We start from the raw sequence: 27,670 nt of genomic DNA on the forward strand, positions 1-27,670 counted from the left end.
TAATCATTTCCTAATGCACTGGTATGCATACTTTTTCCTCTTTCAGAAACTACTAAGGTGTCTTACTTCAGTTTGAGCTTTATGATGGAGGAATTAATGGATGATGGTCTCCGTGATCAACTAGAACAGGATGCATGTAAAGAAACGGTTAGGCGTGGAAAAGCTGAAAAAGATGCCATTGATGTTATTCGCAGGGTAACTTTTCTTTAGTTGAGTCCTTATTACTTCTGCAATGTGTAGATGATCATGTTTTTATAATGTGAATAGTTAATTCTAGTTGTTTGTAAGATTGTATCCAGTTTTCTAGTTTTTAAATTATATGGGTCAAGTGGTAGGTTCCTAATAGATTGTTTGGCACACTTTTACCTATTGGTTGGTACTTTGGTGGCGAGGGGAGAGGGTATACATGTTAACAAATTAATCCTCTAGTTTTTAAAAAAATTGAACAACATAACATTTTTAACTAAAAAATTAATAATTTAAGAAACAATTAAGAGCAGAGAAAGATTAATTATATTATTATGGTAGAACAATTTATAGAACTGTCATTTTCTATATTTAATAAAAGAATATTCTTTTACAGTGAAAGAAAAAAGTAAAATATTTTTTATAAGAAAAAAATCTTTCAAACATATTATTTTCCTAAGATTATATAAGGGTATTTATGTCACGTACACGACTTTTTTTTAAACTTTCTACACAACCAACCATGAAAATGAAAAAAGTTATAATTTTCTTTTTCTTTTATTTTTTCCTCTACAGGCAAAAAACCTAAATAGTAGTTTCTAGTGCTTTTCATTCTTTTCATATTCTCTTCTTTCACTTTTCTTCTTAAACCAAACATATCCTAAATGCTTATGAATATTCAAATTCTTTACAATTTAATACTGACAACCACCTCATTACTATTACATCGATCAATTATTGGTTTAATTTTATATTATCTGTAGATAAAGTAAATGTTGAATATTTTATTCTTTCTTATATATGATTTTTGCAATAAATATTTTATCTTTTAATTTATTAATCAATATCTTAAAAACATTAGTTCTTAAGAATCATAGATTTTTTCTTTGTAGTTGGTTTTCAATTACTATTGCAACAGATTAATATACAGTATTAAAATTTGATGGATGTCGTCTTTTGTTTTTTTTTTTTTTTTGTCAATCTCTTTTAAACCTTTCGAAACAGTTATTTGTCTTTAATAATCTCCACCTCGTGGTATTTTCATTTACACATTCAAATTGATATCAATAGTAAGTGAATAAAAAGGGAGGCAAAGACTATTAGCATCAAGAGAGAAGGAGTTTATTTCTTGAAAAAAGATTATATACACAAGTCACTAGAGTTCTAATATCCCCATTGATTGAAAAAAACATTCCTCCATTATCTACTTAATTAATAGATCAAATGATGTAACTGAGTAAGGAGAAAGTATAACATTCATGTCTTCACTTGCAGCCTCAAGTGAAGTGTGTTGTGGCACAATCTGCATTTAAAATGAACCAAAAACAAATTAGCATAAGATCTTTCTATAGATGTATCTATCCAGCCTATGTATAATTATAAATTAGATCATTTTACCTTCTTTGGTTCTGAGAAAGAATTCTCTTCTCTTACATTAGGCGCTGTGAGCACTATCTTTGTTGATCCAGATTGTTGCACTTTTGAATCCAATCCATTTACAAAAATTCTAAGGTTCTCTGTATGATCTCCAAAGTTTACCACCTGTTATATATGTTAATTAATTCAAAAGGTGAGTTTAGCTTAGTACCTATATATCTATCTTTAAGTTAAATTTATTTTAAATTCATTGTTAATGAAATTTTAAGAGAATCAATTACCTTTATTCTCAGGTAATTCTTCTTATTTGCAGGGTTTGTGTACTCAATTGCAGAAGCAGCAAGGGATTTATTAGAAGAACTGAGGAGTGTTGAATTAAGCAAAGTTGCTCCACTCGAAGGAATAAAAAGACATTGCACCCAATAACTGGGAGTTTCATAGTGCCGATAAGAGTCAAATGCAATTGCATCCGGCGTCCACCTATATGTATATATATATAGTAATAGATTTCAAACCATCTCAATCTATTCATATCATAAAATAAGGTATAATACTAATAATAATGATGAAATTAACCTAAGACAACAACAAATGATCATTTTTTTAGGCTAGACCAAAGCATAGGAGAATTACTTTCTATCATTTGCGTTTACAAAGAGCGGTGCATAGCTGACCATGGAGACGATATCACTGTAAGAAAAAACCGATAATTAAAAACACAAGTAATGCTGTTTAACTCAAGGTAACACCAACTAATTCATAAAATTTAAGGAATAAAACTATAGTTAAAAGTTAATTAACCAACAAGAGTTATAAGGTTGATGGGTTGATATTGGATTGTAAAAGGAGAAACAGAAAGAAAATGATTATGATTTTAACATTTTCTGTTAATAAAAAGTTAATAATTATCCATAAAAAAAATTAATCCAACCTATTCTTTTCTAGTCCAATAAGGAATGCAGCTTCAGCCACGGCAGCCAAAAGTGTTCCATTTCCGGCATCGTCCTGCCAAACAGCATACTCACTCACAAACGCCTGTAAAGAAGATGTTAGGCATTTATCTGAGTACAAAACAATTATGCATACTCCATATAAATATTTTAATCAAAAAATTAATTAATCAAACCTTTGGACCATATCGTGATACATTATCGAACTTAGTAGACTTCGAAAACATGTCCTCAGCATTTGTATAAATCTAGTATAGAAAAATATATATTAACAAGGATAACATTCAATTGATCAAACTAACATAGGAAAATTAACATTTTTTGGAACTATATATCTTGGAAATGTTACATGAAAATCGTAAAGATCAGCCGGATGATCTAAAGGGTTTTCAGAGCCATCACAGTTTGAAATAATTTGAATATCTGGATAAACACGTCTTATGGCATCATAAAACTTAAGATAATTTCCTGGAAAAACGAAATTAATATATCAATAAATGAAATATGATAACTAATTAACTCAATATGCTATAAAAAAATATGTCAAAAACAAGGAAAATCGTACCTTTGTAGTTAAACTTGTCACAATCTTCATTTCCAATTGCAACAATTCTCAAGTCAAATGGCTTGGGATGTCCCATGGAAGCCCTAAGAGATCCCCATCTTGATTCGGGAGAACCTCTAGCAAACTCAATTCCGTCCAGAGCTTCCTGTGAGTTAACGGAAAGATACATAGAAAAAAAAATATTATAATTAAGAAATAATAAATTTAAAAAATAATAAAGCATAAAATGAAAAAAAAATTATACGTGCACAAAAGGCGCGATGGCAGATGTATTGACTTCATCGTGGTGGCTAATACCTAAACAAAATATTTGGTTAATTAGAAATCTAAAATAAATAAATAAAATAGTTATTGTATATATTGAAACGATGGTTTATAATAAATAAAAAAATATATTGTTACAGAAAATCCTCTTTTACTATAAATTCTCGACTAGCAAAATTTTAGTTAAGATAAGAAACTATATACCATTGTTAAACACCCACACTGGCAATGCACCAAGATCCTCAGCTAACTGCTCGAGAAACAAATAGATCGATTTCTCAATTCAATAAGAAAAATTAAATATCCATATATGCATGAGTTTATAAAAGGAAACCCTACTTGAAGGCCCTCAAAGAAACCAAATCCGTCATCACTCCAATAATTCCATACATCTCCATAGTGTCCTGGTCTCTCTTCCCATGGTCCAACTGTGTCTTTCCACCTAAATGCATTTCTTAAATAATCTCCTTCAACATAACACCCACCTAATAATGCATGCCAAAGTTTCAACATAAAATTAGTAGGTCTAAGAGAAACTATTTAATATTTGCATAACTAAATTCACAAAACTTGTATGGATACACACTTGGAATGTGACTAATAAAAAAAAACAAATATATTTACCATTTAGTTACAATATTTCTTTTTTAGCCATAGAACCTTATAACTTAATTATAATCGAACCTAAGTTTCAAAAACATAGAATTTTAATGTACCGGGGAATCTGAAAAATTTTGGTTTCAAATCTGCTACCATTTGGAAAAGATCCTTTCGGAAACCATGACCCTGTGTCAAGAGAAGATTAATTAATTAAGTGAGACAGTTATTAGAAAAGAATGAAAGAAAAAAATGCATTGCCAATGCCATCATGCATATATACCTTATATGTGTCTAAGGGCATTGCAGACACTTGGTCTAACCACACAAATCCACTCTTGCTTGTTGTTATTTGAAGACTTGCATTATGATTTGTAGCCTTGGCTTCTATTATAACCTCCATCCTTGTCCAATTTGTAACATTATGTTTATAAGATCTGCCACGATAATTGACCAATAATTAATCTATTAGGTTTATATAATACAATGTATATATAGTCTCTATATGTTCTAATTAATTGAAAAGCATACCTAATGTTATTTGAAGCCAACTTTTCACCTTTCTCCGTTCCAACAAATGAAACGTTTAGGTTAATTGCACCATCTGCTTTAGCATAGAAGACTACTTTGTACTTCTTCCCTTTCTCGATATTCTGTTTACGAAAATTAGAAATGATCAGAAATAATATTTCGCTCATTATTAAAAATTTAAAAGATTGTAACTAAGATTACTATTATACTTACCATGCCCCAGTAACCAGGATTTGAGATGCCAACACCACCCGATGGGCAAGGATTAGATTCATTACAAAGAACTTTCATACTTAATGCAACTTTATTTCGCTCAAAGGAAGAGGTACGATCAGTTGAGACAAGTATGGTTGAATCATCTCCAATAATAGACCATGGATAAATATTTGAGGGAACATTGGAGCCTCCAGCTTCAAAACCTGACAGAGAAATTTATAACAAACAAAAATTAAGAAAAAAAAATCCTAGAAAATGTTAATTAAATCTCATTGTGCATAAGTGTCCAAACAGCATGAAGGAAAAACTTTAAGAGCATGGAAATGACCTCTATTCCTCACAAGCTCAGCCCACAATCCCCCAGCTCCTGCATGATTGATCTCCTGCGAAAGATTGAACAATTTTTTGAAATGCGCTAAAACAGACTAAAAACTTAATGGACTTCAAAAAAATCATACTTAAAAATCTACAAAACAACAATTTAGTAGACTACCTCAAAAAATGCTCCAAGGAAAGTATCTGGAATTTTTCTCGTAGCTATAGCATCAATGATCAAGGTTGAAGTTTGTTCTGCAAAGCAACAAACTGTGAAGCACGTTATGCAAACAAGAAAAATCTTAAAAGAAAGAGACATAGTTGCTTGTTAGTACAACTCCAAGTGATTCTTTGAACTTGTTTTTATAGAGGAACAAGTGAGGAAGATAACAACAAAGTAGACCGATAAGACTAAATCTTAACAAATTAATTCTTTTGGTGCAGATGGAAATAAAATCTTAAAAAGTTAATTGTTTTAATTTCGATCTATTTCAAAGAAAAAATCCAAGTTTCGCAGTGGAGATCTTCCTTAATTCTCTTTGGATATAGTTCAAGTTTCGTAAATAAAACAATATTGCATAAAAAAAAAACTAAATGAGGAAATGGATGGCTCATATTGCCTACCCTTTCGAACAATATCAAAGATACTAAAATGTTCATTAAACACATGTATCAAAGACCGTTCATAAACAACTCAATCCAGACTGTAAATGACAAAAAGTATAAGGAATACTGAAATGATAACATAAATGTTGGCTTTCTTCTACTAAATAAACTTTTAATTAATATATAATTTATTTATTCAAAATGAATAGAGTGAATCACAACTGTTTTTACACCACAAAAAATTATTTGTGATCCTCTTATGAGTTCATTTTAAATGCATTGAACAATGAAATATATAGGCATCTATCTATCTACTCTAAGAAAATTAACCCCTTCCTATGCCACATGTTAATTTTTTTAGCAAGTTTTTTCCTCCCAATTTTTTATTTCTTCCATTTCTCACTCTTTTCTCTGTCTTCATTTTTTTACATTTTTTCTTTTCTTTTTATTTTTTGTTACGTTTCTTTCTTCTTCTTCTTTTTCTTTTTTTATGTTTTTCATTTTGTTTTTAATTTTTAGCGTTTTCCCTTTTTATTTTGTTTTTCTTATTTGAAGTTCTTTTTTTCTTTCTCTTATTCTTTTTAAATAATAATATGCTCAATATTATATAAAAGTATGTTGTTATTATTATATTAATTGAATGATATATATATATATATATAATATATATATATATATATATATATATATATATATATATATATATAATTACTTATTACTCATTTCTTGTTAAAACTGATTATAGTTTAGTTAACTAAATTTATTTTTACTTTGAAATATAGAAAATCATTTTTACATAGAAATCCTATAAAATAAATTTAAACAGCTTCATAAATAAATATTTTATTGATTGAAATTTATATTATAAGATTAAAAAATTATACTAAAAATTAATTTAAATTCTATTAGTCAATATAGTTATTACAAAATAATATTTTAACTCTATCTTTAAAATTAAATCATTAAATATATTTTTATTATAAAATAACTTTATCATAGAGACTACAAATATATCATTCACATGAGCTAATCATGCTCGAGACCACTGTGACGAAAAAGTTCTTTCTTCAAATGCACATAAAAAATTAATAATATTTAAAATAGTTTTAATTCTTTTTATGCTAGTGACTATAAATATCATTCACACGAGAAACAATCATACTCAAGATCATTAAGGGCGACAAAATTATTTCTTTAAATATTTTTAAAAAGTGCATACCAAAGATTCAATAATATCATAAATTTAAATAATTTTTTTATGTAAAGACTACAAATATCCTTCGAAAGAGACAATCATGCTCAAGATCACCATGAAAACCAAAGTTTTTTCTTTGAATATTTAACATAAATGCATAAGAGAGACTTAAAAATAGTTTTGTTTATTTTAAAATCCTATAACATCATTTTCATTCAAATGTATAAAATAATTTTAAACAATATCATAAATAAATATTTTGTTGAAAATAACCATATTATGAAATTGAAATTTCTATACTAAAAAATAATTTAAATCTAATTTTAATGTATTTATTATAAAATAATATTTTGATTATATGTTTAATAACTTGTGTTGATTAATATTTATATAGTACTGTTAAATTTTGTATATAAATATATAATCACTATATTAAAATTAATTTATTAACTATATTGTTCTTTAAAGCATATTTAAATTACCAACAAAATAATATCATAACTTAAGTTAATTTTATTTTTTTTATTATGGAGAACAAAAGTATTATTCATGTGAGACAACCTTACTTAGTTAACCCTATTAAAGATAATAAATCTCTTTTAGCGAGTATTTAATTCAAATACATACATCATATATTAAAATAGTTTTACTTAAAAGTCATATACAATAAATTTAAATAATTTTATAAATAAATATTTTTTTTAATTAATATTATTTATACAAGTCAATGCATATATAAAAAGAAAAATTATTAAGTTATTAAATTTAACACAATAAAAATGTGTAAGCACAGTAGAAATGTGAAAACATAAACTAAAAGAAAAGAGGATATATAATATTTTACTTTTTTTCTTCCACTAGGGAAGAATATTTGGACAAAGTATAGTGTAAATGACCAATCAGTTTTTCTTCCAGCAACTGATGATGAATTTAAAGAGTGAGAAGATGGTGGTAGATGTGGTTTCCTGCTACGACTCTTGATAGGATTTGGTGGAGGAACCATTTATGGAGTTCAAATAGATATGTATGGTTTTTCTTAATCAATTGCAATAATTTGCTTTTTGGAGGTGCTGATGTCGTGAATACTGTGGCTGATGATGTGGATCACTCCTTGAGTCATTGTTTGTAATGGTGCTGATGAGATTGCAGTGAGGCTTCTCCATCATCTTTTGTCTATTCCTAGCCAATTTACTGATCCGATTCCTCAGATTTGGAGGCTCAAGGACAATTTTTCCTTGTATGGATACTCCCCACCGATGTTAAATATATATATATTTTTTTCTTTTTTGTTGAATTAAAATTTGAAATGCTAACTTTGAAAGTTGAAATACTATTTTTGTATAGAACTTCATTCAAGTATTTTTTATTTTTGTGATCATGTTAATAGTATAAAATATTTATTGTTAGATGTCGTAATTAGTTATGTTAAAAGAAAAATTATTAGGTGATTTAAGATCATTATATCATATATGATAAAAAAAATATTAATTAAATGAATAATATACATGATAACGATCTAACAAGAATTAACTATATTATTATTTAATTTAAAAGATTTTAGTCAATTTAAAATATAAATTTATCTATGTGTCACACGATTACTAGACTGGATCATGGATGACATAATCTTGTATCACCTACTAATTCTTCTTATTAGTGAACATGCATAAAGTTAGATATTTTTTTTTCTCAACATAATTTATTTTATATCTAACACTTTCATAAATCAGTAATGTTGATTTCATTTAAGTGTTTTCACTCCTTGGTTGATGCCCAAATTAATTAAATAACTTAAAAGGCTTAAATACATTTTTTGTCTTTGCAATTTAATGATTTTTTATTTTTTTGCAAAATTATTTTTTTATTTTCAGTTTTTATAAACTATGTTTGTTTTATTTTTTGTTCTTAAAATATTTTAGATAATACTTTAAACAATCATCTAAAGTACTTTGAAAAAAAATAAAACAAACATAATTGGTAAGGATTAAAAACAAAAATAATTAAAAAAAAAACAAACATGTTCTCAAGTGTAAGTATTATAAAAGGATATTTTCATTTTTCAGTGTAATTCCTCATATAATAATAAAGTATAATGAGGGGCTTAATGGTAAATTTAGTATCTTGATGATTTGGGAGGAGTTTTTGAAGGGTCAAAGGAGAAAAGGGACACAAGTCAATTTTATTTATGGTAAAGAAGTTGGTGGCATCGATATAAGAAAGGCAAGTTTGGTCGGAATAAGATTCAAAACGCTGTTTTTTTGCAGTTTCTTCGATTCTCTCTTTCTCTTTCTTCAGAAAAATTAAACCCATTCAAAGAAAGAAAGAAAGAGCGATCATTTCCAATCACAATGGCAGATCAACTCACCGATGAACAGATCTCGGAGTTCAAGGAAGCCTTCAGTTTGTTCGATAAGGATGGCGATGGTATGTTTCAATTTTTTTTTAACGGCAAATTTTAGTTGTTAATATGTTAGTTTTTTTTTGTTAGTTGTACCATTCGAATCTCTATCACATCTTTTTTTGTTTTTTTTTTCTTATTTTCCTTTGCATATTTATTTCATTACCATCATCATTTTAGTTATAATTAGTTCCTTTCCTCCCTAGATCTCTTTTCTTTTTTATAAAATAAATTTATTGTTGTTATTTTTGGCTAGCTTCTGTTTTGTTATGTTTTTTTGGTTCAAGTTACCAGAACAAAACAGAGAGAAAAGGATACATATGAATTTATAGTGCTTCTGTTTCAAAAGAAAAGATTAAAGGAAACAATTTATTAATTTTGCTTTTGTTTTTGCTTTCTTTTTGGTTTCACATCCCAACATTAATACCCCAAGTATAACATGATTGCAAGCTGAAAGAACTCTAGGTCTTGCTGATGCCTATGATTCATATTATATTAAAACATTGTATTCTTTTTATAGATTTTTTTTATCATGAAGATTTTAATTGTTAAGTTGTTATTTGTGAAAAAAAAAAATCTCATTTTTTTAAATATTTAACAAGATTTTAATTATGAGATATTTTAAAGAACGAAATAATCAGAGCATGTAGATCAATTGGTAAGGTTGTTTGACTTCGAGTCTTAAATATGCAACTAATAAAGATTATCTTCCGTGAAATATACTAGCAATCTTTACCAAAGAAACAAAATAAGATTTTTCTTTCTTATTCTTTTTTAATCCAAGGGAAGAAGGGATCAGAAAATTCAGAATCAAAACTAATTTGGAAGATTTTTATGCAGATTGCAGAAGCAATTGAAACTTGTGGCATCTATTCCTATGAATATGATTAATACTTGTAAGCATGTGCTAAATTGTGAGGTTCTGTTTGATGTGTACTTGGTGTGTGACCTGATTGTAGGTTGCATCACAACAAAGGAGCTTGGGACTGTTATGCGTTCGTTGGGTCAGAATCCAACAGAGGCTGAGCTCCAAGACATGATCAATGAAGTAGATGCTGATGGGAATGGCACCATTGACTTCCCTGAGTTCTTGAACCTCATGGCTAGAAAGATGAAGGACACTGATTCTGAGGAGGAGCTGAAAGAGGCGTTCCGAGTGTTTGACAAGGACCAGAATGGGTTCATTTCTGCTGCTGAGCTCCGCCATGTGATGACCAACCTTGGGGAGAAGCTCACTGATGAAGAGGTTGATGAGATGATTCGAGAGGCTGATGTCGATGGCGACGGCCAAATAAACTACGAGGAGTTTGTTAAGGTCATGATGGCCAAGTGATGGTAGTACACCATCTCCACTAAATTCTGAACTGATGGAAAAAAATGACAAGGTTGAACTTGTGATATAGTACACCTAGTCCTTGCCTAATGTCATTACTGTCTTATTTCTAGATTTTTATTTGATGTTTTTGAATTCAATCTAAACGACATTTAGTGGAAAGCTCTGCTGCTAATAGTAATTGTGGTGGAATGGTGTCTTTCTAGTTTCTGTTGTGACTTGTGTCTCAAGTGCTTGATGTTTATTCAACTCAGCTTTCTTCTGCTCCTAATTTTTTTTGTCTCAAGTAAATAAAAGAACCCCTCTATAAGGAAGCTTGAAATGACAACCATCTATACCAAACCATGGTTGGTATCCTCTCACAAATCATTTTTTCATTGCATCCAAACATACGTATCGCCTTTTTGAATTCTAGGTTTTTATAGATTCCAAGTTCTGATTCTAATTTTACTATGCTTCCTAGATTTATTTTAGAAACAACTCACTGAAGAGGAATAAACATTATGATTCAAACCCCTATTTTCATCAATGACTGTCCTTAACATTAGGCTCCAATCCCTACTTCTACATCAACTCTACCTATATTCCAGCATATGACATTTTAGAATCCTATCTAAGTTTGCTTTCAAGTTTTTGAGCAATCCAAGCAGAAGTAGCTTCCTTATCCTTGTTTTTGGTTTGTCTTATGTAGTTGTGTACAACATTGTAAGTTTTGATCTTATTTGTTAGTCTATCCGGGCATAGAGAAGCATGAGTACACCATGGACAATCTTCAACAGTACATTTAGCTTTCACCCTAGACTTCTCATTTTTTAAGTCTGAGAATTTGAAATCCTTCATGTATAAAAGCGTCTATAAGAACTTCTCTAAAAGATAGACATCAACAAACCAAAATCCTCTTTCCCTTTCCCACTAGTATGTCAAACAAATGGCCTGCCCAAATACCCATGTCTTGTATATCATCATCTGAATGACTGAATGTACATGTACCTTATCACCATGATATCTTCTTGCTCATATTCAAAAACTCGAAATCATCACCACTCTTGCGATTAGATTCACTACTCTCATGTTCTAGAACTCGATTTACATTAGATTCACTTATTTCAACTTCATTCTCCATGCCTATATGAAACATTTTCACTATTTATATTAGCATTATTTTCACCAAAAACAATATTGATAGCTTCCACTTCAACATTCTCACCTCCGTTGCACTTTTCAATATAGGCAAAGCAATAACAAAGTAACAATATGTAGACCTTAGGGAATTTAGTAGCTAATACCTATGGTACCTCAACTAACATATAAAAATAAAAATAATATTTGCGGCAAACAACAACTCAAGTACAATGCTCAACATTTAGTGGATTATGCAACTTCATTAGTTCATTAACATCTAGGCCCTCCGACACCATTTTAATCACATCATTTCTTTTTTATCCGAAAATATTAGTTTATTAATTTTTTATTAGAAATATCAATGAGATATTTAAACTCTGACCTCTTTCTTCTCCTTCACTCTTAAATCCTATATTTCCAACCATGAAATTAACCTGGTTCCACAATCCATAAAATGAACCATAATATCATTTTTTTTATTTGCAAAGATTAAAGGGAAAACATACAAAATATTAATACCCAAATCTTAAACCCATTTTCATCGGTAGATTTATGTAAGGCATATTTTGTCCAAAAATATTGAAGAATGCAAAAACAGACGAATCAAATCAATTTCGAATCCCACTTAAGTGGTCCCTCTACTTTTACTTTGGTCATGTATGAAGGAGATAAAGCTAGAGAGTATGATCCCAATATGGCAAACCTTACGGGTGGCATCTAATGGCGCTTTATGCAAAGTTTTAATTTTTTTTTTTTACCACTGAATATTTGTCTAGCTGCATAATCAAGGTTCGAATTTTATATCATTGGTTAAGTTAGAACAAATTACACCAATTAAATATATGCGTAAAATAAGTAGAGTATCACAGGAAGTTTACAAATAATTTTAAGAAAAATAACGAGATTAATTATAATTTTAAAACCCTAATTTTAATCTGGGTTATAATACTACTCGCTAAAGTGGAGCGATATCTAAGAATGGAGATAGCATCGGATACTAAGTGTGTTTAATATAAATAATTAGAAACTTATAGTTACCATTGAATGATTGATAGCATATCTTAAGTGTTGGAATCATTTTTAAAAAGTGATTTTGTCTTTTGTTTTTTAAGAAAAAGTGAGTTTGCTATATTAGCCTTAATAATGATAAATAAATAAAAGTACACTTCTTTAATTAAAACTATTATATTTATCGAAAATTGTGTAACATTTTTTCAAACAATTAAAAGTAATTAATAGAATGCAGTATTTAAGCTTAAAAAAATAATGTAGTATTTAATATTTTTTAATTTCAATATTAAATGACTGTCAAAAAAATATTCCAATATCAAATAAAGTAATAAGCCGTTCTAAAACATAGGTATTGGAGTAATGTGTAATAGTGGCGTAGGTGAAAACTGAATCTAAACATAAAAAGAAAAAGAATAATGAATCTAGTTAAATAGTATAAGAGGAAAATCTAAGATGAATTGTAAAAATAAAAGCCGGATAACACAACAGTAAATATGCAGATGTTTTTGTCTCGGACTCACAATAACTTAGATTTAGTTGGTATAAATAGTAATTTTTGTCCTAGGATATGTAGAACGTGGATAAATTTGTTCCTCAAAGATAAAAATTCAAATTTTAATTCCTAAAAGTGAAAAAAGTACAATAAATTCATTAGTATGTTATAGTTAATGGAAGAGCTACGTGACATATTCAGAGATGAATTGGTCAATATTTTATACATTCATAGATAAAAATGACTATTTATTTAAAATATAATTTAATTTTTATCTTTTTTTTAATCGTTACAAACATAACATTATAATAACACTTGAAAAAATAGAAAAACAAGCATAGATTAAAACAAACATAATAATAAGCATAATATTGATTAATAAGCATAATCTATATGTTATTCTAAAATTTCTAACGTTTGAATTAATAAACATAATAATAAAAATAATATTGATTAATAAATATAATACACAGTATCTTTGGGTACTTTATTGTAAAAGTACTTATGTTTAAAAAAACCTTACCTCTATAACGGATCCAACAAACGTTGATGGAGAAGTAACCCATAGTTGCTTCCGATTGAACGCTCATTTGCAATTGTTAAACATCATGATATTTCATTTGATGCAACTTCAACGATGGTTTAGAGACCCAAAAAAAAAAAAAAAACTTGTTGTTGCACTAACGTATAACATTGAATTGTCTTAGGCAACGTGGTTTCAATATTGAACCGATTTGCCCTTCTTCTAAAGTCCAAGAACTTGCGAAGGCAAATACTCTCCACCTTGACTAAACCACTGTGGATGGATGTAGAAGGCATCGTCAACTTTGTAAAATTTAGCAGGGTTTAGAACCCCACCTACTCACCACAATTTTGTCAAAATTGGTTGATTAACATGTTGAGATCATCTTTGTTTTGATAACCAAGCAAGAGATTTCTTTTTCAATTCATAATCTAGCGTGATACAACCACAAGTATAGATCCGATTGATGATTGTTTAGTGTTTTGCAAATCGATTAATACTTGTGTTTCAGTTAAATAAAAACAAATATTTGATAAACATAAAAAAGTTTGTGACTTTTTCTTTCTTTTTACTTTTTCGTTCATTTCAAAAACACAAAGCTAAAAGCTATTTAAAAATTTTAATTCAAACTCTATTTTGTATCGAGAATCAATTTTTTAATTGAAACTAAACATTTACTTAAAATCATACATGATATTTAAATAATCTAACATGAATCTAAGTACGCACTTAACTGTATTTTGTATAAAGCTCCATTAATATAAAAATGTGAGGTAAACTTGTTCATTTAATAAACCTTTTATAGTTGTTAAATTAAAATAAAAAGTTGGTTAAATTGTTTGAAGTAATGAAAAATGACATAATTTCTTTAAACAGTGTTTCTCTAAATTGTTAAATGCTCACATTCAGCTAGATTTTAGTTCTTTTTGTTCATAACTTGAGTTCAGCTTAAATCAATCCACAAGAGCACAGTTTGGAATTCAAAAGAAAATTTTTAATCCCATTTTCATAAATGAGTTGAATCCAAAAATAACCTAACTTAAGTCTACCGCTACTTATAGAGCATTCTTTCCCTAAAAGATCAATATTTTACCAAAGAGTATAACACAAGTCCAAAGACAACAAGTTCAATTTCATCCATTTACTCCTAACAAGAAATTACTAATTCATTATATAAAACAAATGTTGAACCCAGGAGACCATATCTCCACTCCTTCCTCTTTCTCTATCAAATTGTAAAACTAAGACACAATTAAAAAAAACATCAATAATTGAACAATTTTATTACAATCTTTTCAAACTTTTCTTTCTGGCATCTATCTTCTTCTTGTCCACCTGAGCTTTTGCTTGTCCACCTTCCTTCTTTTGGGGTGCAGAAGCAGCAGCAGAAATGACTGTAGCGGCAGCATTAGAACCATTAACAGCCGCTGCTGCCTGTTCCTGATTATTTCCTCTTGTTGCGGTGGCTGCTGGCAATGCAGCACTCGCCGGTGTGGTTTTGATGTCAGCACTAATCACAGAGGTGTTTGTCTGATCCACATTCAGAGCAGTTGTTGATTCAGATATAGCTCCGCTCTTGAATTTGGGCTTTGGTTTTGCATGGATTCCGGTGTAAAGCCTGCATGCCACAAATGATACTCCTCAATTCATGCATAATGGAAAATAATTTATGAACCAAGTAGATAGAGTAAGGTAACAATAGCATGGAGAAAAGTTTATCAAACGCGAGAAAATTATCAAATCCAACAACTAGCTCCCAAATGTTTATCAAAGTCAAGAAAATTTATCAAATCCAATAAAAAAAACACCCGAGTCTAAAATCAAAATTAGTGTAGCCCCTTCTCCACAAAAACATAAGGAATTATACGTCCCACATGTTACATCTCAACTCCTGTGCAATTGAGCAGCTAAAGAAACACAGCTCCAATGAGGTACATGAACTAGTTTGTTTGAGATATAAATACTACAGCTGGGATCACATTCAGCATGTGTCCCCCAATGTGGGAAACAAGGAAGAATGGACTCCTTTCTCTCAAACACCAAGGGTAGATATATATAGATGTCCGACTGATGAACTATGGCAGATGAAGAAAGCAATCTGTAATTGGGGGGGGGGGGGGCTCAACATAGCTCTTGGTTCAAGTTTCATTTGCCATAAAAGATTTCAGAACAGGGTCTAAACCAGGGAGAATGCTAATGAAAAGGAACATATATATATTTTTTTTAAAAAATATTTAATATTTTTTTATGTAATTGAAAGCATCTAATAAAATGCTCCTTAGCAACACCATTCAGCCACTCATTAAATTTTCAAAATTCCAGTACAGGAATACCATCATTGGCTCAACTTACCTAGCATGTCTAGCATACTCCTCATAATTTTCAAGCAGCATTTTGCCAGCCTGTTCATTTAGAGCTGATTCAGGAAATGGTTCAATCAATAGACACCTAACAACCTGTTCAAAATGGGAATCAATGACAATAAACACAAAGACCAATCAAGCAAAACTTGACTCAATAAATCAAGAATATCTACTGCACTTACAATAAGAACATGCCGTAACCCAAGGCTAGGATTCCAATCCTTTTTAAGTGTCAAATCTCTCCATTGTTTGCAATGTTTGGATGGAAAATCTTAGTCAAGAAAAAACCTACAACATTAAATTTAACAGCTTCATAAGACTCACAGCTTTGCAACATACAAAAGACTAGTAAGTGATTCTGTAAGCATTATAAATGTCATTTGGTTAAATAAACAATAAATTCCATCCAATAAAAAAATTTCAAAAAGAAAAGAATAACCAAACTAAAATTCAAGTAAAAAACAAACAGTATAATTCTGTCTCAATAATGTAAATAGAAGATTATAAAATGGCCCATATGGGGAGTCTAAAACACACCTTTAGGTGGAGAATGCGGGAAATCATGAGACAGCAACAGCTTCATTCGGAAAACTCCATTCTCATAAGGAGTTCCAGCTGCAAAATTATAGTACTGCAGTTAGTTTGAGCTCCTTACCAAATGCGAGTGCTCAATCATACAACAAAAAACATAAAAGCTACTTACCTGGGCCTTCAATGTCAGAAAATATTGTCGAAAAATCATCATCATTTACCACAACCTTAATGCCCTCAGGAGGGGATTCATCAAGACTTTTCAACTCCTTGGCAAGTTGCTTAATTACATTTGGTGGAAGATTTTCATTAGTGGCCTAAAACAAAAGCACCATATAACAATGTAAGAATGTTAATCACACCAATGAAATGGAATTAAACAATCATGACAAATAATATATTGAATAATGGAATGGCAGATTGATGACACATATCTGTATTAAGATAGCACCAGTCATACACTCTTATGAGCAAAAGCAATTGCTTACCATCAGCACAAAGGCACCCTCAATCTGTTTTGTACTAAAGAGGAATGGCCTTTCCCAAACTGAATTCTCAAACTTGTTGATCAGATCAAAAGATGCAACCAAACCAAAGAAAAATTGCCTGCAAATGTATTTTATTTTATTTTTTATCACGAATGAGAGGAAATTGTATCAAATTATCATGCACAAACACAGGATTCAAATAAATATACTAGAATCGGCACTAGAGGGAAGTATTGGCTGTAAAATAGCCGTTCACTGTTAATTGTAAAGCAAATCATGAATCTCTAATAACCCAAACTAGTCCGTTATTTGAAAACCACTAGTCCATTTCTCAGCTATTCTCCATGAAAAAAAAAATCAACAAAACACAAATAATCAACAGTAAGTTGTGAATCAAACTCATTTTAAACATCAAAATAATAAAAATTCAAACACACACAAGAGCACAACGAGACATCTAAGGTTAACACCTTCTCAGACACTTCTACACACAAAAGAACAGAAAGTTAGAAAATTTGTACACCCAATTGCAAGGGGAGAAAAAAAAAACCCACATAGATTTTTGTCTTCAAAAACATAACAACAACTCAAATAGAGCTCCTGAGCCTGAATTATCTCATTTACCACAAAACCCTACATATATACAAGATTTAAATAAATAAAAAACAATTTTCAGCCAACCAGTTTTTTTTTACAAAAAAAAAAGACTTAAAATTGAAAAATCTCATTTTTGAAAAAAAAAAGACTGAAAAGAGAGCCAAGCAAAACCCTACTGGGCAAAATGAAACCCCAAGAATCTCAATAATCCTAATCTAACACGAAACAAAATCACCCCACAAAAACAATCATTTCTTTGATTGGTAAAGCATCAGTCACAGGACACGATAAGACACTTCGAAAACAAAATCTGGTGTATCATCGAAACCTCCAATTGAACAGATTTTTTAACCCAAAGAGAAAAATTGAATGAAAAAAAAAATGAAAAACCCACAAGAGCAAAACCATAACGAATGAAACCCAGATGAGGATTCACCTGCACGGAACAGAAGAAGCTTTTGGGGGTGTGAGAGGAGAGAAAGAGAGAGAGAGAGAGATCCCTCCTTGGAATGAATGAACGATTGATTGGTGGAACTTTGAGGCACAGAAATTTAATATTTATTCAATTCATAAGGTAGTAGAATTTAATTAATTTTCGGGCTGCATTAATTATTACTAGTATTTAATTTTAAAAATAGTAGTAATTAATTAATTGTTCACCAAAAAAATTAATTAATTAACTCATTAACTTGACTGAATTAATTATTAAATAATTGTAGTAATAAATCAATTAACTTGACTGCATTAATTTTTATTTAATTTAAAAATTGTAGTAATTCATTAATTAATTACTTACTTTGACAGCATTAATTATTAATTAATTTTAAAAAATTATAGCTATGTTAGTATTTTATTTATAACAAATATTAATCAGTGCCCTTAATTAAAAGAATAAAAAAATTTAAAATATATAAATTATATTGTTTTTAACTTTTTTTGTTTTTTATGATTTTTATAATAAATATTTTTATTTTTATTTTTAATTAATATTCTAAAAACACTTATTAGCAAAACTCGTTGTTTATTTGATGGATTTGGATATAAAGTAACTTATTAATCAAATCATTAATAGCTTAATCACAAATTAGGTCTAAAAATTATTACAATATTTTGAAAAGACGTGTTGCTTAGCCCAGATCTCCTGGGTATGTAGACGTTGGATTCTTTGTGTCTACCTAAATTGGATGGGTGTTCCACGCGTTCTCGCTGAGCGTGAACCTCACTTTCTGTTTACCCCGTACGATTCATTAACGGTCTAATGATTTCAAAATAAGAAAACAATCATTTTAGGCTAAATTATTCACATGTTCTTGTTGGTAGAGAGAGAAGAAAATGGAATAAATAAAATGAGATGCAACACATACTTATATATTTTATTTTAATTTAAAATTTTCATCTTATTTTTTTATTTCTTTTCACTCTTTTTAAACAAGCACCCTAATTTTATTTCATATATTGTAATTTAAAGTATTCTATATGAAAAAATATTTATAATTTAAAGTATTTTATAAAAATATTCATAAACAATTTTATAAAGAAAACTAAAAATTATATTTGATATAGTGATTCTTTAAAAATGCATTTATTTTTTAATTTTAAAAAGTTTTACATTTTGTATCCTGGAAAGAATTTTTTGGAATGCAAAATCTAAAATTATATTCTAAAAACTACTTTTTTTTCAGAACTTTATTCTTTATTATTATATTCCAAAATCACAGAAAGTAATTTTTGAAATTCTGTTTTAGATTTTGCATTTTAAAAATTACTTTTTAGAATATATGTAAAACAGTATTCGAGAGAAACTACTACTACTTCTTTTTTAGAAACTGATAAGGGGAATTTAAGTATAAAGAGCACTTATGACAGTAAAAAAAAATAAAAATAAAAGGTGAATGTACTTAGAGAAAATGAGAAGTGAATATAACATTTGCCATATATAGTAATGGCTTGAGAGCCCAAAAAAGCCTGGTTTAGGCATTTGAATCATGTATTTTCTTATTTGAATCATGCACCTTTTATTATATTTTAGAATGTTTATTACGAAATGTAAATTTACATTCTGAATAGAGTTTTTGAAATATAATTGGAGGTGCATTTTCAATAGTGGGAGTGAAAAAACAAATGCCCTTGGTTTATGTAGCAGCCCACCAGGCACTAGTGCGAGGCTTACACGTGCAATACCAACCCGCAGAGTCAAATAAGATGGTTGTTGAAATCCAATAAAAAAGGGGGTAGGTAGGAAGAGTCTCTACACTTTCCACTTCCTACAAATATGTCATTTTTCCTTAGCTTGTGAATTGTGAGGCAGAAGAGATTAGAGAAACAACTATGGAAGGAGAAAATGGAAAGAAGCTGAAAATATTGTGCCTCCATGGATTCAGAACAAGTGGGAGTTTTCTTAAAAAGCAAATCAGCAAATGGGATCCTTCTATATTCACTCAATTTGATATGGTAATTAATGTTTTTTTTTAATGTTCAAGTTTGTGCATGCATGAAGCATTTTTAACCTTAAGCCTGTTGTTCTTAGACATTTCAAATTCTTCCTTTTATTAGTGTTAGTGCTGATTAGCCCTTGTTCTTAATAATTGCTAATGTTTTTCAACTCAATATAGTATAGTTTACTGCTAAGTATAATGTAGTCTTTTAATTTTTCCTGAGTACAAAAATATACAGATGGAAGCAATAGAACCAAAAAAAGTTAAATGCATTATTGTGTTGGAGTGATCAAGAGATCATGCGTTCGAATCTGCCCACTATCATAACATACTAATTGTCAACGTTTGCCGACAAAAAAAATGTATTATTGTGTAAGCGTGAAAGGTATGGAGCATCTAAATTGTATTATTGTGACAGGTTTTCCCAGATGGTAAATACCCTGCAGGAGGGAAGTCTGACATAGAAGGCATCTTCCCTCCACCTTACTTTGAGTGGTTTCAATTCGAAAAGGTAGAAATACTATATCCTCCTATCTTTTCATTTCAGATTTGGCTGACTATGTAGTAATTGAAATTTACTGAACATGTACACAAATCTTGCTCAGGACTTCACAGTGTACTTTAACTTGGAAGAATGCATCTCATACTTATGCGAATATATTACAGCCAATGGTCCCTTTGATGGCTTCCTTGGCTTCTCACAGGTAAAACATTCATAATTGTTCCAAGAGTATATCTCTTCTTGATTTTACTTGTGTATATTCCTATTATGTATAGCTAGTATTTGACTCAAATTTCTTCTTTATGTAAATTAGGGTGCAACTCTTTCAGCACTTTTGATAGGTTACCAGGCACAGGCAAGTAAAATACAACTATGATTTGTTTTATTTGTAATTTCAATTCAACTGCAAACTTCTGACTGGTGAACATTAAATTAACAGGGAAAGTTACTAAAGGAGCATCCACCAATAAAATTTCTCATATCAATATCAGGATGCAAATTCAGAAATCCCAGCATATGCGATGTTGCCTACAAAGACACCATCAAAGCTAAATCTGTTCATTTCATTGGGGAAAAAGATTGGCTGAAACTTCCTTCTGAGGATCTCACATCTGCATTTGACAAACCCCTGATAATAAGGCATCCCCAAGGTCACACCGTACCACGATTAGGTATGTTAACGCTCTCCTCTCCATGCTTCTTGGTTATGTTTTTCACACTTCAAACTGAACTTTCCTTGTCCTATTGCTAACAGATGAAGTGGCTACCAGTCAATTGAGAAAATGGATTACCGAAGAAGTCCTATGTCAACCAAAAGTTGGCATCTCAGTTTGTGAGCATGAAACAGACCATGAAGAAAAGAAGTCAGAGAAGGGGACCAAGCTAGAACCCTGTGGTACCAATCAAGACAAAGGTGTAAACGGTGTTGAAATAAACAAGGGTTCTGAAACAGTAGAGGTGGCTCAAGCCTGACGATAAGGACTTCTAAGAGGAAGCACCTGAATTTTTAATATTAAATTATGTATCATGTATGATTGGTGATTCATATGGACATGTTTTATGATTTCTCGATCTTTAATAAATTATTATGTATTGTGGATGAGTGGTGATTCATATTGATACTTGCTGTCTAAAATGAGAGGGGAGTCCTTAATGTACTGCACAGATATATTCAGCATTAAAATAAAATTCGACGTATTCCCCTTGAATCAATCGTGAATGTTTCAAACAATTATATTTTATAAAATAGAACATGAATCACAAGTTGGGTATCGCTTTGGTTCCACTATTGGTGCAATACACATCCCTAACTCTCCATAATAGATACATTAATTCACATGACAAAACTGCAAGCTGGGACAACAAAACAGATAACTCTCCCGTCATACACTGCGGTTTAACCAACTCTGTTGCTGATAGTTTGATAAAGAGATTTAAGCTGTGTGTTCCATTTGTCTACGGCAGTGTACTTTTTCATTCCTTTCGACCTGGAAATGTATTTAGAATGTTAATAAAGATACGAGGTTTTATACGAACAAACTAAATCCAGTAAAAAAGAATTCAACATAAAAACTCACCTATCAGATCGTTCTAAGAGCCGGTTGACTTGATCAATGTGTCCTTGAATTCTGTTATCCAAAATAAGTGATACCAGTAATTGCTCAACATCATGCTCAGGCACATTAAGTTCCTGCAAATTAATAAGTTTGATTACATAAAAACTACTAGAATAACTATTAACTCATAAAATGATTAAAATCAACTGAACAAATAAACATAACTACTACTATGAGGAAAAGGCAATAGTAACTTTTTACTTGACCATTTACACAAGTGAAGGGAAGAAAAAAGAGAGGCAGGAAAGAGTCCCCAGAAAATGTTTGGCTCATTCTCTTCAAAATGAATACAGGCTTACCAAACAAAAACACTATACCTTCACTACTAAAACCAGAGACTAGATGGAATGGTTGTTTTCAAGGTGTATTTTGGCTATTTTTTGATAGAAAAGGTGTATTTGTATTAGACTATTTATTTTCCTTTTTATTTCATTAACATATATGATGGGCTGGGAGGGAAGAAAAGCTTGGAAATGAAGTATAGTGAGTACATTTACCTTGGATATAAACGGAATCCTGATCCTTGTATATGGTTTGATGAGCTTCAGCAAGACTTGAGTTCTGATATTCTTTAGCAGATCCTCAATGTAGTTTCTGATAAATGGATCATCCATGATGGTTCTTCTGTTACTCTGGAAAGTAACTTACCAAATATCAAATTCCAACAAATATTGGATGAAAAATAAGAGAAATATTTTATGGTCAAGTTAGTGCAGACATATTCTCGTGCTAGACTCAATAAAAGTACCTTCAAGATTTTCTCAAATTCCAATATTTCATTCCGCTGATAGGCTGCTATCAAGTTTGTCATTGCCAAAATTTCAGGGTCATTCTTGTATCTGCAATACGTGATATACAACGGTGAAAACAGAAAGAGGGAGGAAATTCGATCAAAGAATGGGAGAAACAATGATTATGTACACTTAAAATAAATGATGAGTAAATTACACTCTCCCTTGAGAGTTGCTCAGACAACAACCCCTTCCCCTCTTATTTTAAAACTGACCCTTACCCTCTTATTTTAAAACTGATACCCTCCCCTCCCATACACTAATTCTTTTCAATATAAGCAAATCTCTTAACAGTGGTGAATAATAATGAAAGTGTCTTCCAACGATGTTTTGGCTTTCTCTACAACTCTCAGTGTCATGAACAACTAATTTTAAATGTCTTATTGGTTTTGGTATTTTAGAATATAAAATGAAGTTTTAAATACCTTTATTATCAGCTTTGAAATTTCATCCAAAATCTTTATTTAATGTTCAAAGATCGCAGAGCGTGTGTTTGGTACTGTGGCACATTGAACTCAACCAGATTAATTTTTCCATTCACTTTGAGGCAACTTCTTCCTGTGGCCAACTTTCCATGTTTTTTATGTGGTTTTTCTCTGGCCACCGTGGAACCAAACACACGCAGAATTAATAATAATTATTCAAATACTAATCATGCTGAGAATCATCAGATATGAAAAGAAAACTCTAAAATACTCATTTATATTAAAATGGATTTAAATGTGACACATATTGATCTTTATAGGGAGGGAAGTGCATATTTTAAAATATGTGGGAAGGGGAATGCAATTTAAGCATCTCTAAATGGAGAACACAAATAAATTAAAAACAGAGGACTTACGGCTTAGCCTCCTGCCCATCAAAAGGATTTACTTCAGACTCCATCAACATGTTGGCCAGAACAAGGTACCTGACACGAAATAGAAACTATGTTACAAGTTAAATACAAAAGAAAAAAGGTTGCTTGAATGGTTTGTTTCCAAATAGTCAAGCTAAATGCTAAATCTCAGGAAATGATGGATTTCATAAGACAAGTATATCATATATCTTTGTAAGTATTACTGCCAAGATTTATGATTTACAGTTAACTGCATTTTTTTGTAATTAACAATCATGAAATGAAAAGATATATTGTTATGCAAAATGTTTAAAACTGATAACTAAATTTAAAACTAAGACAACACTTTATTGCTTACTTCAAGCATTGGATACGCCTCTGATTCCCAGCTTCATCATAATTCTTAAAAGCTTCAAAAAAATCTGTAGCTGCTTCAGCCCACTGGCGCTCTGCCATATGCATTTTCCCCCCACATTCATGGATTATTCCCATTATCCGTGGATGGGGAATTGCTGATTTAATAGTGAGTGCTTTCTGGTAAAGTTGCTGCATTTAATACCAAGGAAACTGAACGTAAATACAGGTAAACAACTTTCCTCTAGCATAAGATTAATTTAGAGGGATGCACTATATCACACCACCTTGTTTTAGAGTAAGTGATTTTCTGGGTTTTGAAAAGAGAACTATCTTTCTAATATTTTATTGTGTTTGGATGAACTTGATAGAAAACAGCTAAAGCACTAAATGTTCCTCCATCAACCTTTGATTCCATTCAATGATTTCTACATCAAGAACACTTTCACTGATTTCAACTCCCAATAACAAATGTCTTTGTAAAATATAGTTAGTGCATGCTTGGTTTTCAGTTTGAAAAGCTGCAAACCATGTCTTGGTCAAAAAATTTATCTCTTGTAACTTTTTCCCAGACCATGCTTTGGAGATTCTCAATGGAAAACAAACATAATTTTAATCCTTTTAGAATAAAACTAACAAAAAGATGTTATTCGAGAAATTGAGCTCATCCCACGAGCAGCAAGAAAAGTTTGGTACATAATTAAAAGCTAAATTGTACAAAAAAGCAGTAATATATTGGAAAGGCTCATTATTAGTCTTATGCAAGTTGCATAATAAGAATTTATTTCAAAAATCAATGCTGACCTTGAGTTTTTTGTTGTTTTTTGTCTCTGTGTACATTTGGATTTCTATTGCATAAACCTCTAAAAGTTGGGTTCCTTTCTTATGGTCATCTGTACCATCTTCCCTTTGACAAGATTTATGAAGTTCCTTCAATATCTGAGGGTTCAACAAAATCAATAAATTACTCAACGCTCATGGATACCAATAGATACAGAAACATTCAAATTAAGCTGGAAAACAACCAACATCATTGCACAAAATACTAATATGTTACCTTACTCATCCGTCCATATTCCCCAATGTCAAAGAAGATCTTACAAAGCTTAAGATTTGTCTTAAACCATAATCTCTGTAAAATGAGTGACATAAAAAATAAACATAAGATTGAATTATGACAATTACCATGAGCCAAAGATAATGTATAAATGTATTAACCTCATTCTTTGCTTCTTCAAGGGCTTTCAGAGTTGTCTGATAGAATTCCTGCAGAAGGCCAAAGTTCTGGCTAGCTGAACCTGAGACATAGTCCATAATGCTGTTTATGCATTTTTCACTATAGTTACGAGTCACTGCCGACTTAATGTAAGTCAACATCTCCCTGTAGGCTTCCATCATCTCTTTATACCTTCCAAGTCTATAATAGAGCTTCACAGTTTGCTTTAGAGCTTTAAATCCCCTAGTAAAATGTAAGATAAATATGAAAAGCAATACGTAATGGATTTTTATCACTGTGGAATGATTTTAACATAATATTACTATTACTATGCACTACACAAGTGAATACAAGAAACAAAGAAAGGGAATGCAGGAAACAGACACATTAGCTTATTTATTAGTAGTAATATTGTTTGACCCAATAAAAAGGAAAGAGAAACATTCTTGATTCATTAAAAAAAAAAAACAGATCATGGAATTAATTAATTATGAAACAAAAAAGGATACAACATACACAAAATTATAAAATCATTCAAGCTCTCCAACTCCAGCATCCATATCTATTTTTTATTACACAGCACACAGAAAAAATTTCTTACCATTCTGCCTTCTCTTGTTCCATGCGCACTACCTCAGCAAAACCAGCAAGTGCACCTTCTGGATCACTTTCGACCAAACCTATATACCAACAGGATATCATCTTAAGCAATCAATACGAAAAATGGATCAACTGCCCTTGAACCATAAATTATGGAAAACAAAAACTTATGAATAAGCAAAAGAAATTTAAAACATTAGAAACTATTTTGACAAATCATTTTTTAAAACACTTCCATGAGGAAGAAATGTAGCATGACTAAATCAATATCAACACGATAATGAATCAATTTTGACTTTTGGCAGAAATATCCAGCAATAGAACACTGATTTGAACAAAGTAGTTTTCAACACAATCTAATTGAACACTAGATTCCCAAAAAAAGACATTTTCCCAATTCATAAATGCAGGGAAATACCTTTTGAATTGTAATATTGATTCTCAATATCAACATCCTGTTCCTCTTGCTCCTCATCTGAGTACTCAAATCCATAGTCCTCCATATCAGCATCTACAGAATAACAGAAGCAAACACTTACTTGTGTCTTCAAAGTCAAATGGTAAAATGAAACCAACTATTATGAATTCGTCAAACAAGAATAACTAGCAAACTTCTTAGGCAAAGATCACCCATAAGCTAGCTTCCGGGATTATCCTTCCTTTTATAACTGGAGAGTTTCAAATCATGGAATTTGTGGTACAATATACCACCTCACAAAAATTAGGGTCGGAGGGGGGCGGGAACTAAAAGCAGGCATGTAGAACGAATTCATGTCATAAAGATTAAACAAGTTTTAAATCAGCGGGCAACTTTCCAACACCAGCCCCTCTTTTATCCAAGTTTGGAACCATCTAGACAAAGTTTAGCAACAGAGTACAACATATAGGAAAAGCCCAACCAAACCAAGTGGGATAAGGCTTTGTAGTTATTTCAGGCATGTTGAGGAATTAAGCACAAAAACAATAATCAATCGCATTCTCTCCAAATACAATCCACAAGAACATTAAAACATTGCAAACAACAGAAAACCCTGCTTCACTCAAAGCTTCACAGTTTTTTTGGGGGATTCTCATAAATTGCCCTCAACATTTCGATTCGTGGACGCCACCAACACAATTACGGACTCAAATACACATCCTAGGGCTACAAAGATTGTGCTCAATTGCTCTACAACGAAGTAAAAACCTCCGAAACCCCCGAAGTAGCGATCAAGATTTTTCCATGGCATAAAATCACGAACATAACCAAATCAGGAATCAAATTTCAAGTCTCTTCAAACCGAAAAAGCGAATAAATAAAGGAAGCGATTTTAGCAAGCGAAAAAATTAACTACAGGAGAAAGATTACTACGACACGAAGTGGAGAGGGGGAAATGGAGAAAAAGAACAGGTACCCGAAGCCATGTTGTATGAAATCGATTGAGTTTGAGGTCCGAGTTAGGGTTTTGAATCGGAGGCGATGAGTCCGAAACTCCGAGTTGGTATCTGAGTTGAGAGCGAGAATCCGGTGATGAAGCGTTTCAGCTTCGATTCATTGCACTACTAAGTACTAACCATTCCTTTCAAAACTCAGCAAAGCAATTTACACTGTTTGGTTGGTTTGTAAAAATAAAAAGGAAAGAGAAATAACAAAAATATAAAAAGCCCATTTTATAAC

At 30.7% G+C, this 27,670-nt stretch overlaps 4 protein-coding genes and 1 pseudogene across 5 annotated transcripts; 2 read left to right on the forward strand and 3 right to left on the reverse strand.

Moving 5' to 3' along the window:
• Nucleotides 1-1,390: 1,390 nt before the first annotated feature.
• LOC114405602 (alpha-L-arabinofuranosidase 1-like) lies at nt 1,391-5,320 on the reverse strand. Its single transcript, XM_028368058.1, has 17 exons — nt 5,180-5,320; nt 5,015-5,069; nt 4,684-4,889; nt 4,471-4,592; nt 4,223-4,376; nt 4,059-4,128; nt 3,682-3,827; nt 3,547-3,592; nt 3,323-3,375; nt 3,079-3,223; nt 2,863-2,981; nt 2,690-2,761; nt 2,495-2,598; nt 2,197-2,253; nt 1,845-2,043; nt 1,585-1,728; nt 1,391-1,489 (listed from the first exon to the last, which is right to left on the reverse strand). The coding sequence occupies exons 1-17, from the start codon at nt 5,318-5,320 to the stop codon at nt 1,391-1,393; spliced, it is 1,932 nt and encodes a 643-aa protein (XP_028223859.1).
• A 3,657-nt stretch (nt 5,321-8,977) lies between these two features.
• LOC114405693 (calmodulin) lies at nt 8,978-10,804 on the forward strand. The gene is made up of 2 exons (XM_028368153.1): nt 8,978-9,226; nt 10,160-10,804. The coding sequence occupies exons 1-2, from the start codon at nt 9,151-9,153 to the stop codon at nt 10,531-10,533; spliced, it is 450 nt and encodes a 149-aa protein (XP_028223954.1). The 5' UTR covers nt 8,978-9,150; the 3' UTR covers nt 10,534-10,804.
• A 3,946-nt stretch (nt 10,805-14,750) lies between these two features.
• LOC114405694 lies at nt 14,751-18,218 on the reverse strand (annotated as a pseudogene). Its single transcript, XR_003665281.1, has 7 exons — nt 18,098-18,218; nt 17,065-17,182; nt 16,749-16,893; nt 16,583-16,660; nt 16,228-16,333; nt 16,035-16,138; nt 14,751-15,300 (listed from the first exon to the last, which is right to left on the reverse strand). The product of XR_003665281.1 is annotated as a ubiquitin-conjugating enzyme E2 22-like (transcript).
• A 1,714-nt stretch (nt 18,219-19,932) lies between these two features.
• On the forward strand, nt 19,933-21,806 carry LOC114405696 (dihydrofolate reductase-like). Its single transcript, XM_028368155.1, has 6 exons — nt 19,933-20,112; nt 20,515-20,607; nt 20,702-20,800; nt 20,912-20,953; nt 21,038-21,269; nt 21,353-21,806. Exons 1-6 carry the CDS (start codon nt 19,990-19,992, stop codon nt 21,568-21,570), a joined length of 807 nt encoding a protein of 268 aa, XP_028223956.1. The 5' UTR covers nt 19,933-19,989; the 3' UTR covers nt 21,571-21,806.
• Nucleotides 21,807-21,813: 7 nt separating this feature from the next.
• LOC114405695 (COP9 signalosome complex subunit 2) lies at nt 21,814-27,624 on the reverse strand. The gene is made up of 12 exons (XM_028368154.1): nt 27,408-27,624; nt 26,432-26,524; nt 26,015-26,093; nt 25,416-25,656; nt 25,255-25,329; nt 25,002-25,136; nt 24,202-24,389; nt 23,847-23,915; nt 22,963-23,053; nt 22,712-22,846; nt 22,176-22,288; nt 21,814-22,085 (listed from the first exon to the last, which is right to left on the reverse strand). Exons 1-12 carry the CDS (start codon nt 27,415-27,417, stop codon nt 21,995-21,997), a joined length of 1,320 nt encoding a protein of 439 aa, XP_028223955.1. The 5' UTR covers nt 27,418-27,624; the 3' UTR covers nt 21,814-21,994.
• Nucleotides 27,625-27,670: the final 46 nt, after the last annotated feature.

Source organism: Glycine soja, chromosome 3 (genome assembly GCF_004193775.1).
Source record: "Glycine soja cultivar W05 chromosome 3, ASM419377v2, whole genome shotgun sequence".
In the NCBI taxonomy this organism is placed as follows: domain Eukaryota; kingdom Viridiplantae; phylum Streptophyta; class Magnoliopsida; order Fabales; family Fabaceae; genus Glycine; species Glycine soja.